The sequence below is a fragment of the Streptopelia decaocto genome, assembly GCF_964273445.1.
Source record: "Streptopelia decaocto genome assembly, chromosome: 3".
Lineage (NCBI taxonomy): Eukaryota > Metazoa > Chordata > Aves > Columbiformes > Columbidae > Streptopelia > Streptopelia decaocto.
The window spans coordinates 37,771,114-37,785,662 of NC_138656.1; the positions used below are offsets into that span (position 1 = coordinate 37,771,114).

At 40.9% G+C, this 14,549-nt stretch overlaps 1 protein-coding gene across 1 annotated transcript in view; it reads left to right on the forward strand.

Annotated features, from left to right (window-relative positions):
• The window catches only part of LOC309437280 (protein ELYS-like), a gene marked incomplete at its 5' end in the record, with an annotated part of 50,748 nt that overhangs the window by 3,428 nt on the left and 32,771 nt on the right, over positions 1 to 14,549 (forward strand). The window contains 15 exon segments of the mRNA XM_082047489.1: positions 306 to 486; positions 1,256 to 1,463; positions 2,745 to 2,861; positions 3,771 to 3,855; positions 5,660 to 5,810; positions 6,630 to 6,762; positions 6,851 to 7,032; positions 7,498 to 7,559; positions 8,488 to 8,616; positions 10,142 to 10,232; positions 10,322 to 10,411; positions 11,340 to 11,480; positions 12,251 to 12,355; positions 13,025 to 13,118; positions 14,348 to 14,471. Coding sequence (XP_081903615.1) covers positions 306 to 486; positions 1,256 to 1,463; positions 2,745 to 2,861; positions 3,771 to 3,855; positions 5,660 to 5,810; positions 6,630 to 6,762; positions 6,851 to 7,032; positions 7,498 to 7,559; positions 8,488 to 8,616; positions 10,142 to 10,232; positions 10,322 to 10,411; positions 11,340 to 11,480; positions 12,251 to 12,355; positions 13,025 to 13,118; positions 14,348 to 14,471 — 1,893 coding nt within the window.

Below are 14,549 nucleotides of genomic sequence, written 5' to 3' on the forward strand. Positions count from 1 at the left end.
TCTTAGGGTTAGTTATTCCTAAGTAGGAAATGGAAATTGGTAAGCTGTAATAGTAGAAAGTACCATTTACACTGCAGTTGAGTTCAAAAACTGTAGGAAATCTAGAAAATGGAAGGCAGTAACAGATTTTTGAACAGGTCATACTTTGATTTTTCTTGATATGATTGGAAACAATGTTTTGGTTTTGAGTCTTATGCTCTGTGTTTACTTTCTTGTTTCTGATGTGCTAGTTCTGGCTTCACTTGTGAGTGATTTCTGTTTAGCCTGTCAAACAGCTTAAGCATTAACTTGTGGGTTTCCTGTAGGTAACTGCTATAGAGCCCATAACTAATCATGGAGGAGCCAGTGTGAGCACTCAGCACCTGCACCAGGGTCTGCGCTGGCTCTTTGGAGTGGCTGCAGTGGCTACAGATGTGGGTCATCTCCTCCTGGTTGACCTTTGTTTGGATGATTTGTCTTGCAGTCAGAATGAAATAGAGGCATCAGGTAAGCTTGTGGTTTTCCACCTAGAATTTAAAAGTAAGAAAGCTGCTGTCTTTTAAATGACCAGTATGCATGCCACATTGAAGATACTGGTGTGCAGACATTTATGTCAAGTGATTACAGGTGGCAGTTGACCTTGTATAGTCCTGACCTCTGCCTCAAACTGTGAGTGGCTTAGTACTCCTTCTAATGTCCTAAATGCCCATTTCCCACCAAGTTCCCTGTGTTACTCTGATTCTTGCCAGCCAGGTGTAGGAATTTGACCACCTGAGTCAGTTCAGCTGCCTGGGAGGAAATTTTGTCAGGGTTGCCCTATTTCTTGAGAATGTTCTGCTGCTGCTGTTAGTGGCGTTGGGGCAAATTTTAGGCTTGTTTTTTAAAATCAACACAACGTGTCAAAAATAGCGCATTTGGCTGAATAAAATCTCTAATTTGTTTACTCAGACTGCATCCACTGATTCAGCTGTTCCATCAGTGGCTTCAGGAGTTGAGGTCACTTCGAATAGCTCCATCATGAGGCCCAAACTCCTGCTTTACAGAGTCCTAGAAGAATTTATCTGTGAAGGTTACACTGTTACTTGGTTTTGAAATGCGAGTGAGAACATCTGTCTGCTCTGGGTTTTCTTCTGTTCTTTGCATACAAGCAAAATGGACATAGCCAAAAAAGTGTTGTGTAAATGGGTATTTCACCTGGGATGGTAGAATCAGATTATACATCTTGTCACCTAAATGGCATAACACATTGATTTATTACCTGGTTTTGTGTGTGTAGATCTGGAAGTGTTCACAAGAATTCCTGTAGCATTTCCACGAAGAAGAGACACTGTGACCAGAGAAGGGAGACATCTGTCCTTTCAATTACAAAATCCTTCAGGAATAGCAATACCAACCCTGTGCTACATAAGCAGAAGCAATCAGCTGGCTGTGGGTTTTTCAGATGGCTACCTGTCCCTCTGGAATATGAAAACTTTGAAGAGGGAGTAAGTAGGCCTTGACGCTTGGCCATGCCTGGAAGGGCAGGGTTCTCAGTTTTTTTCTGAAGGTAGTATGTTAAGTTAATACAAACTTTTTCAGGAACTGAACTTTTGAATATAATCTTGGAATGTTTAGAAATCCTCTCCTGAAGTAACTCAGAAGTCACACATGGATGAAATGGACCACCTTCTCCACAATGGATTAGGATTGATGTCCTTATTGTGCCTGTGGATTGAGGAATCGTGGAAAGCATGTGTCTCTGGGTTATATCAAGCAGTTAGGATGGGATAGAGCTGATTTTATTATACAAGACAATTTGTTTTCTCAGCAGTTATTCAGTGAAAGGAAATATGTGTATTTCAATGAAACAAATTTTAGAAATTATTTTTCCTGGCCAGTTCCCGCAATTAGGACATACATTGAAAGGCTTAAGTATGTTAATAATGTGGTTTTAGTGATAATATTATCTGAAGGGCCCAGGATGCAACTAGTGAGACATGAAAACTCAGTATCTGGTCTGTGTCTGGAAATATATTCTTCCCTACATTTTAGCCTGGACCAAAATAGGTGATCAACCTATTCCAAGACAACAATACATGTGAATGAAAGTTTGCTCAGAACGCTTTGAGATGATAATAAGGGACATGTACATTTCCGAGCAATAGAAGAATTAAGAGATTACTTAAAGTCTGCCAAAGAACAATCTCACTTGAAATATTTGACCAAATTCAGATAGGGATTCACTTAAGCAAATCTGCAGTGACTCTACTGACTCAGCAGAGACTATTGGATGAATAAACAGACAGCGGAGGAATAATTAGGTGGCAATAACAGATTGTGAAGGTACAAGTAAGGTTCAGAAATCTTTAAGAAATATGCTTTGCATAGTCCAAGATACAAGAGACTACTTGTATTCGGCTCTGATTTAAATTTATTTAGAAGATATGCTGCATTTTAAGTTCAATATTGAAGTAGGCTACAAAAGTAGGAACAATCTTTTTGCCTGGCAGCTGAAGTGATCATTATGTTCCTCCTCCTCAGGCAGAGGAGGACATAAAACCAGGATATTGCATTTGATGGACAGTAAATTCCTCACCTCCTGACTGTTGCATACAAAGTATTTGCTTCCCTGACTTGTTTGAGGTGGAAATATGACCTTCTGTACTTTAAGGACAAGCATGTAAGGTGCTCTTTTCTCCGAAGAAGCTTCTAACTTTTACAAACAGTTAGGACCTATAGGCTCACCCTTCTGTTTTGTTTTGTTTTGTTTTGTTTTAAACCTGTAGATACCACTCTCAGCTTGAAGGAGGAAGGATTCCTGTCTATGCCGTTACTTTTCAAGAGCCTGAGAATGATCCTTACAATTGTTGCTACTTGTGGGCTGTTCAGTCTACACAAGAAAGGTGGATGAAATATTAGTCTAGGCCACTGAATTAATTTTTATTTTTTCTATTTGTTCACATACAGTTAGAACACGTATGTTTGTTTTGTTTATTTAGATGTGCAGTAGATTTGGGTATGGAAGCTGTTAAGCTTACAATGAGGTTTTTACATGGTTTAACAGATGTAAAGAAGGACCTACTTGTTTCTACCTTCTGAAAGAAGGCAAAGCAACAGAGGCTTTATTTTTGTGCTTGCATTCTTAAATGAATTCCTTTATTTCTTGAAGATTGCTTCATAATTTGATGATATGCAAACCACTGTATTGAAAATACCATGAAAAGTAGTTGAGGCTGCAGATCTATGACAGTAAACGCACTGGCATAAGAGCCCACTGACCCTAAAGGAGGGTGGTGACAGAATTGCTGATTCCCTGGTGCCACCTTCAGCAGCCTTTGGAGTCTTCATGTTCAGTTCCCCTGGGAGAAAGAAATCCCTGTTCAGAAGAAAAGTCAAGGACTGGAACTTTGTTGGGAAGGGAAGGGGAGAAAGGCCTCTCTCTTTGAGCATCAGCAAGTTGTTTAATCAGCTCAGCTGTTCACAAAGTGGCAATTGTTTTAAGTTTGACTTTACAGCAGTTTTGATTGAGAGCTCTTCACTGTGAAGAACTATTTCCAACAATGTTTAGGCCATACAAGGTGTTAAAGCTCTCAAATGGTATGGGTAGCATTTGCCCCTGAAGCTGTTAGTGTCACATCACCTCCTTTTTGGTTTAATGGCTAAATGTGACCAATTATCATGTTTTGGGAAGTGGTGTTATCCTTTTCAGCAAGAGCATGCCATTAAGAAACTTCTGTCAAGATCTAATAAAATGAGAATGAGGACTATAAAGCAGCTTTGCACTCAAATTTCATAATTGCTTCTTTTTTCAGTGAAGGTGATGTTGTGAGTTTGCATCTGTTGCAGTTGGCATTTGGTGACAGAAAGCGCTTGGCATCAGGACAAGTCCTGTATGAGGTAAGACGTGCATGTATGTGGAAAGAAGAAAAAGGTCATTTTTCTCTGAGTATCAGTTAAGGTGACAGGGGTCATATTTACCATCCAAATTCAGAGATGAGAAAAAAAAAAATCTTTTGCCAAATCTTCTTGGGCATGGCCTTTGTGCACACTTTTTGAAAACAAGTTGTACAACTTTATGCTGCAGAATTTTGTGTTTGAACTAGATTCAGGATGTTCTGCACATGGATGTCCTCTCGTTATGTGCAATTTTCTTAGCTGCTGCAATGCCATGGCTACTCCAGCTTCATCTGGTTTGTAATGAAGGCATGAAACAAAGAGCTTTCCATGTGTCACGGAGGCACCCCGCGGTTAATTTAAGGGACAACAGAGTCCAAAACAACTTTTATTAAACCAGTGAGAAACAGGGTTTTAGCACTCCAAAAGTAACTTAAATAAAGGTTCGGATATCAGTTGAGGAAAATTATTAAGGGGCAGCAACTAATACAACAGGCGGTCCACAGTGTGCATGCACGTGGCTTCACCCAAACAGTGCTAGAGCCATCCCTGAGTCCCGGAGAAATACACACTTGCCTAAACACGGTGCAGGATTATTTTTTTAAAGAGATACACGCACTCGTAGTGAGTATGGGAAGTGTACACTCGCGATTCCGCGAGGGTAAATTTATAATACACTCGCAATCCTGCGAGGCTTAATTTACTTACACGTGCAAGTGTGCACGGAATCCTACACATGCTTATGTGGAAGCACGGGAGGAAAATACACTCGCGATTGTGCGAGGGGCTCTCGGCGGCCACTCGCGATTGTGTGAGGAAGCAATTTATACACGTGCTCATATTGGGCATGGAAAGTTACGCATGCAAATGGGCATGGAAAGTTACATGTGCAAATGTGCACGGAAGGAAAAATACATTCGCGATTGTGCGAGGGGCTCTCGGCAGCCACTCGCGATTGTGCGAGGAAATAATTTAAAGTACACGTGCAAATGTGCACGGAAAATACATGTGCAAATGTGCACGAAAAGTATAAATATACTCACAATCCTGCGAGAAGTTTTACTCACAGCCGTGGCGGCGAGGCAAGCGGAGTCTCCATCCCGGGGAGGGGGGCTCTCAGCGGCAGCATCTTGCTCGTGCTCCGAGAGACCCACACAATGGGCAGAGTCTTGACGAGAATCCCGTTTTTATCTGATCAGATCTGACTGTAGGCATTCTAGAAGCTTCTCTGCACCCCCACCTGTGGGTGCCCCTGAAGCCTTCAATCATCCCTCACACTGGCTGCAGGCGTCCAGCGGCTCTGTGGCACTCCCTTCTCATAATGGCCCTGGCCAGGGTGCTCTGGGGCCAAACAAAAGAAGCTGTTAGCCTCAAGTAGCAGAGAAAGAGGGAGAGGTGCCTACTCCTTCCAAACTGAAGGAGGGAGGGGGAGAGAGGGGGGTTGCATTCTGCCACACCATGCATATGCATCACAATATCTCCTTGGAGATATGTATTTAGCTTTGTAAAGAAACCTTGATGTTGCAAGGAATTCTGCAGCACATGTTTAGAACTGGATGATGTCAGGGAAATGCTAAATTTGGAAAACATGCAAAGCCTTTACAGCCCAGCTTACCCATTACGATTTCATGCCTCATTCTCTTGCGTGTCAGATGTAGTTTCTATTTGCCATTGGAAAGAAGCTCACAGGAAAAATACATATATAGCATGCATATTATATTGGATATACACATTCTTTCATATTTAGGTATAATGTACGTTTTTATGTCAAAACGACCTTTTCTCTCTTCTTTTATTTTTTAACCAGGGTCTGGAATACTGTGACGAAAGGTACAGTTTAAATGTCACGGGTGGAATCTTTCCCTTGAGAGGGCAGACCACCAATATCAGATTACTCAGCTGTCAGACTGTAGAAAAATTTCGCAACCATGTTGACAGAGAGGACAGCATTAATGAAGGTTTGTTCTGATGCCTGTGTTTGGTTATTATAAAAGAAATGGGTTTGAAATCTAAGCAGTGAATGCTGTTCTGTACCCACTGCCTGAAAGTCTTATCCATTGAGTGCACCCTTGGATGACACCAAGTTGGGCAGGAGTCTTGATCTGCTTGGGGGTAGGATGGCCATACAGAAGTTGCCCCATGGAAAAGAGCCTGGGGGTGTTGACAGTCAGCTGCATATGAGCCAGCAGTGTGCCCAGGCCAACAGCATCTTGGCTTGTGTCAGGAACAGTGTGGCTAGCAGGACTAGGGAAGGGACCGTCCCCCTGTACTTGGCCATGGTGAAGCCGCACTTCAAATACTGTGTTCAGTTTTGGGCCCCCCACTTACAAGAAGGACATTGAGGTGCTCAAGCGTGTCCAAAGAAGAGCAATGAAGCTGGTTGTGAGGCATTGGAACAAGCTGCCCAGGGTAGTGGTGGAGTCACCGTCCCTGGAGGTGTTTAAAAGACGTGTAGATATGGCGCTTAGGGACATGGTTTAGTGGTGGACTTGGCAGCGTCAGGTTTACAGTTGGGCTCAATGATCTGAAGGGTCCTTTCCAGCCTAAATGATTCTATGATTCTGCAATCTGCCTGTCTGTTTTCCTCTTATAAGTTCCTACACCTACAAGTTCTCATCACAGAGATGGTTATGTGAATTTTTTAAACTGTTCTTAGTAAGGGTTATGTTTCCTGAGGGATATACCAGAACTCAGCCAAAACAGAAAGTGATGTTTTAACAATACCAGGTATATGATATTTTTGCTACAAATAAGAAACAATGTCTTGTCTTCTACAGCAATCTCTCCTGACACCAGTGTATCGATCTTCAGTTGGCAAGTGAATACCTATGGTCAGGGAAAACCATCTACTTATTTGGGTGTGTTTGACATCAATCGCTGGTATCATGCTCAAATGCCAGATTCACTAAGGTAGATTTTTGATAAGGTTGTTTTCAATATCTGTGCAAATAATGCATTTGACAGTCAGCATTTAGCCCATGGTCTTTTTTTCTTTAAGGCCAGAAGAATTCCTTGTTGATTGCCCCTATTTTGCATTGTGGTCACTGGATGCTGTAGTAAGCATGACTTCTCCAAACCTCATTTTGGATATTCTGGTACATGAGCGGAGTCTGAGTCAGGGAGTTCATGCTTCTTATCCACCACTTGAGCAGTTTTTTAATCCAAGCACCTATAATTTTGGTGAGTATTTCACTGCTTTTAGTAGTGATGAGCTAAGCTGATGTCAAATGCCACTTATTTGTTTTCCTGTTCCTTGCTTGTCACTCAAAAACAAAGCCAAAATATCCCAACCCCCTAAAAACCCAACTCAGATTACATTGTACAAATGAGGTATTTAATATAGTGAAACATAGCTGAGAGTCTGCTGTGTTTTGGGTTTCGTGCTTTTGTAACGTAGCCTGTGCAGGGATGATATTTATCAAATGAAAGGACTTTGAACTGAAGCTCTAAGCACAGCACCCCAGCAGGAGTAGAGAGAGAATTTCTACACACAGTAATGATTTTTTTAGAAGTTTGTAAGTGCTCTGATGAAGGAAATAGCTACTTAGTTCTATATTTTCAGATACTGCTGTTTAAAACACGTGAGCTGGTCAGAACAGAACTGTGAGAGTACAGAATGTTGTCAAATCTTCATTGTTTCTGCAGATGGTACGTGCTTGCTGAACTCCGGAGTTGTTCACATGACTTGCACTGGCGTCCAGAAGGAGGTGATCTTTTGCTGCATCTTTCTTGAGAATGTCAAGAGATGTACCTGTTCTAAGTTTTCTGTTGCACTGCTCTCAGTGCAGTAGTTCATGCTCGTCCTGCCCAGCCACTCACATAATTGCAATCGTATCCTGCCAGTTTTGTGCAGCTGGTGATGTTTGAGGTCCACACTTGGGACTGCAGAAGTACCCTTGTCTGCTGTTGAAGCACAACCAGGGGTTGAAGGTCTAGAAAGGAATACAGCATTGCGCTAGGAGCAAGAACAAAAACGTTGGGGAAGTTAGGGAAAGCTGTTCCTTCTTTATTACCCATCAGTCAAACTGCCTGCATGATCTTGAGTTAGGGTTTTGATCTCTGATTCACTTGAAAAGGCAGGACAGAATGGAGAAAATGAAAAATTATTTGAGTGTTTGAGAAGAAATTATTTTTTTTTTCTTGCAAACTTGATGGAATTATAACTTCCTAGGCACTGCACAGATTGTGACAAATTTGAATTAAGTTTCAGCTCACTAAATATTTCCAACATAAATGAGCTTCTCCACAAACAGGCATAGCAAGGGTCTTCCAAAGTGTGGTTTAAAGCCGTGTGTTAGTTTTAGTTTGTATAGAATGTCTTTTGTGTCAGTGCTGAAGGAAAAAGAACAGCCTGTGTATTGACAGAAACAATCTTTAATTAAGCATTGCAAGGGATGACCTTTTGTTTTACAGGAGTTTCTTTTTTTTAAACTGTAACTGTTGGCTTGGTTGCCGTCTTTAAGACTCTCCATAGTCCTGCTTACTCAGATTTCTAACCTACAGCATCCTTCTGATGCAAGCTTTCTGGCAGTTTAAGTGAACATTTCTATTACTATTTCTCTTTGTGGTTATCCAGAACCTTAGTGATTGGATAAGAATGCTGTCTAAATCTGTGGGTTTTGATTGATGTTTCAGACCTTGAATTTTTTAAAGAGATCTGGTCCTTCAATAAGTGAAGCCATTCACGAGAGCTACAATAGGTGTCTTGTAGCTGGCCTGCTGTCTCCAAGACTAGTTGATGTCCAGCCATCCAGCTTGAGTCAGGTGAGTGCACATCAGGGAATCCGGGTCAAACGCATCCAGCTTGTCTGGCAGGGCATTAGAGGCTACAAGACAAGATCATCTGATTTTCATATTATTTGGAAGTTGCATGGAAATAGAGATCACTGACTTGATTTAGCAAAAGTGAGTGTTCTTAGATCCAAACAACTGAGCTTGACAGGGACCAGGCCTCTTAGATCTGTCTTGAGAGACCCATCTGCTGATTCTGTGCCACAGATGCGCACAAGGAATCGTGCAGATGATCAGCGAGTCATTGTGCAGTGGAGCAATGAGTAGGAAAGGGAGAGCAGTCTCCCCAGTGCCCTCATCTTCCTGTCTACTGGATTCTTCACCAGATTTGTGGAAGTGCGTTAGGGCAGATGACACTTCTACCCAGTGTGGTAGCTAAAAGAAATCTCTTGGCAAGTTGATTGAACCCACAGACTATTAATTTTGCAAGCCTGATGTAGCCTCTTACATTCAAATCAGGTGTTTTGATATGAAATCCAGTTTGGAAGTAACTTGGGAAATCAATAAATTTGTAATGAACTTTGCTGAATTGTGACTATATCATTCAGAGACTTGTTCTGCAGTTGAGCAGGCATTTATTTTGAATGTTAGTAAGACACATTTCAGAGTTATGGTCAAGAAGCTTGGTTTAGAGTTTTCTTTGCCATTGTAAATAGTATTTTGTGTGTTTCTTTGTTTGAAACCAGTTTTCAGAAAAACAATGGAAATATCATGTGTATTCTGATGTGTAGAAATCTCTTTAAATATAAAGATTTTACCTCAAAGGGAAAGACACTTTTGAACATGTTGAAAAAAACCGCCAACCAACCAAAGTAAAATTTTACGAAGGATCATTTCACCTGAAAGAAATATTGGAACACCATCTGAAATAAGCTACTACTTAATATCGCATGTCTGTGCATACCTGGGTATTATCCCTCTACAGGATTGTCACCACATTATAATACAGTACTTGAACAGCCTAGAGTTTAAACCTATTAGAATTTACATGTTTAACTTCTTTTCTGTCATTTTAGAAAATTAGAACTTAATGTTTTGTATGTCAGACCTGCTTCATGTCTTCATAGTCTAGAAAGCTCCTCGACCTTAGTGCCCCTGTTTCCATGCAAGCATGGCAGATTTGTATTTGATCTGTCCCCTTTGTCCATTTCTGGTGACAAACTTATATCCACATAATGCCTCTTGGGTATTACCAGAGGATGTTACTGAAATTATTAGTGGGAACTCAGTAAGTTGAGACAATGATGCAGAGACATGCGAATAAAGATTTGAAGTAGCTTTCCGTGAGCTGAAATATCAGAGGAAAAGTTCCGCGTGTTGCTCAGACCAGTGAGCAGCCCAGCCTGTGGCTAAATGAAGAAGAATGTGGAATTAGTTGCATGTGTACTATTTGACTTTGAGATGTCTGAATGAGTATGCAGTCAGAAACAAACACCGCTGATGGTTCTGATGTTGCAAGTATGTAAGATTCTCATTTTATTTTGTCTGTTCTGTTTAGGAGGAACAGTTAGAAGCAATATTGTCAGCTGCTGTCCAGACAGGTTCTTTAGAACTTCTGACTGGATGCATTAAACATTGGACATCAGAAGGTAATGCTTCCTACTTTTTTTTTTACGTGATAGATTTTTTTTTGTTTGAAATGGTCAATTCATTTCTTCGTTGTTTTCTTTCTTTAAAGAGCAGCCAAGTTCTGCTGCTAACTTACAGTTTCTTCTTGAGTGGACATGGAACAAAGTGATGTATGCAAAAGCTGAATTGGATCAAATATGTGAGTACTAGTGTAATCATTCTGCACACATAAAATTATTCTTTCTAACTGATCTTCTTCAGTAACCTGCCTGTATACCAGAGAACTGTAGAATCATAGGACACCAGGCTGGAAGGTTCCACAAGGATTATCTGATCCAACCTTTCTTGGCAAAAGCACAGTCTAGATAAGATGGCCCAGCAACCTGTCCAGCTGAATCTTAAGTGTCCATTGTTTGGGAATCTGCCACTTCCCTGGGGAGGTTATTCGAATGGCTGGTTATTCTCATCAAGAATAGCTTCCGTCTTGTGTCCAATTAGAATCTCCTTAACAGTAATTTGAACCCATTACTGCTTATCTTTTCCATGTGACTCCTTGTACAAAGGGAGTTTCCATCTGCTTTGTAGCCACCCTTTAAATACTGGAACATGATGATGGGGTCTCCCAAGCCGCCGCCTTCTTTCTGGGCTGAACACCCCCAGTTCTCTCAGCCTTTCCTCACATGGTGGCTTCTCAGTCCTCTGATCATCTTTGTGGACCTTCTCTGGACCTTCTCCAGCCTGTCCACATATTTTTGTTTAGTAGGCACCAAAACTGAACTCAGTTATTCAGGTGCAGCCTGACGAGCACTGAGTAGAGTGGGATAATGACTTCTTTGTCTCTGCTGGTGATGTCCTTGCTAATGCAGCCCAGCATACTGTTGGCTTGCTTTACCACAGCAGCACACTGTTCACTCATATTGAGCTTGTTGTCCAGCAGGACCCCCACATTCCTTTCCACAGAGCTGCTCCCCAGCTAGGGAGATCCCAGACTGTGCTGCATTCCTGGATTATGTTTTCCCACGTGCAAGACCTGGGAAGTATATTATATTACACATGATTCTTTAAGTGTACTTTGAAAATCTGAAATTGCTCTGTAGGCTAATGATTTAATATTTATTCTTGTACAGGTGTTCCACTGTTTGATGGCTCTTGCAAGTTCATTGACCCACAGGCGCTCGAGGCTCTTCAGCTCTGCCAGTTGCTTTTGCACAACCTTAGAACAGTCTTAAACTGTTTTCTAACAGAAGTACAAGAGCTTACTGAAAAAGGTTTGTAATAGTATCACTATATCTTTGATATTTTTGCTGAAGATTTGGAATTATGCTTGTGTTGTAACTGTGAAAACATGAGCTTTTGTTGGTTTTGATGACTGGAAGACAGTCACATTCAGCTGGGAGAGAGAAGGCGCTCAAGGCTGAGAGGCTGAGACCACCCCTTAATATGCATTGAGTTCAGGGAAACAGGTTGTTGTGGAGTTCCTGCAGATGGGTCAGGGAGGCTACATTCAGCAAGAAGCTGTGTAACCAGCTGGGCTGAAATTACATCAATTGAATGTGGTAAAGCTGAAAAGTGTTCTTTTTAATTCTTAGCAATTTACAAATGCATGCAAATATTGTATTGCAAATTACTAAACAATAGGAAGCATAAATGAGTAACTTGTCAAGTAAGTTACCTGAACTTCTATAGCTTTCGATAATATCAGTTGTTTTGGGCATATTGAGGAGGGGGACGGAAGAATTTCCTTGTGCTGTAGTAAACACTTCTGCTACGTGTCTTATTCGTAAGTGTATTTAAGAGCTCAGGCTTTTCTGTTATGGTTCTTATTTTAGCCTTTAGTGAATCTGGTTCTTTGTAGGGGTTGTTTTTTGTTTTGGTGGTGACTGTGGGTTTTTTCTTTAACTAAGAAAATGAGAGCAAAAAATGCCAAGAGAAATATTTCCACCATGTTCATTCAAGACTTTCTATTTAGTCTGATGAAGGGAGTTTTGTAAAAACTAAAGGAATTGTATATCACAAATAATCTTATGCCTTTTTTCAGGTTTTGCAGACTTGACAAACAAGCACAAGGTCACCAGCCTCATTTCCTTGTACGCACAAGTGGTCGCCTGGTTTTGTCGATCCAGTCTCCTTCCAGAGGGTTTAGGTAAGCGTCAGCTCTCGTACATTGGTAATAGGAGTAACATGCAGTCCATGATTCGTATGAACACAAGCTTAGCTGTGCTTTTGTAAACGTTTTGCTGTGCACAAGTCATGTTTTTCAGTGTCAGTGGATGCTGAAGGTCTGCTGGTGAAACTGAGAGGTAACTGTTTTTTCAAATACGTAGTGTAGAATCCTGGAAGCAGTTTCTTTCCTGGATGTTTTTTAGAAATAACAATAAGCCTCTGCCTTCAAAGAGTTGCTTGTGTCTGCAGCTTGAAATACTTGCAATATTAAACAAATTACTATTGAACAACATGTACCTGGATGCTTGCTTTTACAGTAAAAGCATTACCTGCATGTTTTGAATTCCTTATTGGTTGAGGAAAAAATACTTTTTTTTTTTTTTTTTCTTAATAGTGAACTTGCACTTACGCTACATGTTCTGAATGCTACATCAACTGTAAACTTGAAATGGCACTTGAGAAGGAATTGAGTCTCATGTCTCACATCTCTTGGGGCAAAGGCAGAAACAGATTGGCTTCTTTCAAAGTTGGAGGCTTGCCTGTGTTTCTTGATGCTTAGCTAGTATGAGCAACTGTCTTTTTAAGCAAAAAAATCCATTTAAAATTGTGATATTACTTCTATAACATGCTTTTACTTTCTTGCCTGTAGATGACAATATGCATTTGTCTAGACCTTTCTACAATTATCCTCTGATTCAGAACTACTATACTGCTCGTCGACAGAAACTTGAGCGTTTATCAAGGTAAGACTTACAGGAAAACTCTATAACACTGCCACTGCAAATTCAGAAGAAGAAGTGAATGATGTTCATATCCACAGTTGTATTGGCTGCGTTTAATGCCTTTGCAGGCAATCCTCTTCAGTGATGCGCATGCTCTGTTGAACACAGAGGTTACTTTCATATGTTAAAATGTGTATATGTACCTCTGCTTATACCATTTGTTGGCGTGACAGTTGCACACACCCCGATAAGGTCCAGAGCTCTCAAGCAGACAGCTGATGGCTTTTTAGCACCTTTTGTACCCCACTGTATTGGCCTAAATCTGCTACTCACAAGTACATTTCTGTAATTGCGTAACATAGTCCGAATTCCATGTAGGTGGCACACCTTGCCCTGTCCTGGCTATTGGATCAAAGTCACTTACTCATGTAAACTCTTTTCTGGACTGGTTTACTAACATGCAGCTGATATGTCTTGGATTAGATGACAATAGATTTTTCTTTGCAAATGATACTGAAAAGTAGAGGAAGACCTAAAGAAGCTTAGGCTATGGCACTGCGAACGAGATGCTGCAATATGAGTTAACGTAGAAGCTGCAGTGTATTCGGTGTTGACTTTAAAGTTCATCCTGCATAGCTGCTCAACTTACATACAGCGTCAAGCTCCTTAGAAGCATTACAACATCTAGTCCTCTAGTGTGCTGCTTCTGCTTTTTCTCATCAGGAAATTAAGGGGTAGCATCACAGTCAGGAGAAGATGGTGATGGGCTTTCGAAGAATGTAATTTTTAAAAGTTCAGCCATCCCTAATTGAAATGGCATGTGTATAGAAACGTAAATGTTTCTGAAGATGATAGTAAAATTATCTGTGTGCTCAGCTTTCTGAAAAGATCTTTACTGCAGTAACAAAACTGAGATGCTGAGAAGTCTGAAATTTCCATTGCATTGTCTCACAGCTGTGTATTGGAACACTCCGATTTGAGGCACTAGATTTGTGATAAAGAATAGTCCTGCTATTTTGATACTGTTACCTTTCCTCTGCTAGACGAGATGGGAGCGGTTATTTTCACACTTAAAACACTTTGTATACACTTCCTTGGTATTACAAGTAAACCAACAAAAAAGAAAACCTGGAACCTAAAAGGTCATTGCAACTTTGCCCTTCCTGAGAGAGATTTTAGGAAACCTGTTACCCTGAGAGGCTGGAATTAGTATTTCACTCTGTCCAAATTCTTGGTACCTCTTGTTGCAGAGGAAAATGGGATTCTGACTGCTTGATGATCGATGGACTGGTTTCCCAGTTAGGAGACCAAGTTGAGAAGTTGTGGCGGAGAGATGAAGGAGGAACTGGGAAATATCCACCTGCTAGTTTACATGTGAGTGTTCTGCTCTCTGGAAACAACAATAAACAACAACCAACCCCTCCAAACCCCACCCAAAAGCCAACGATTTAG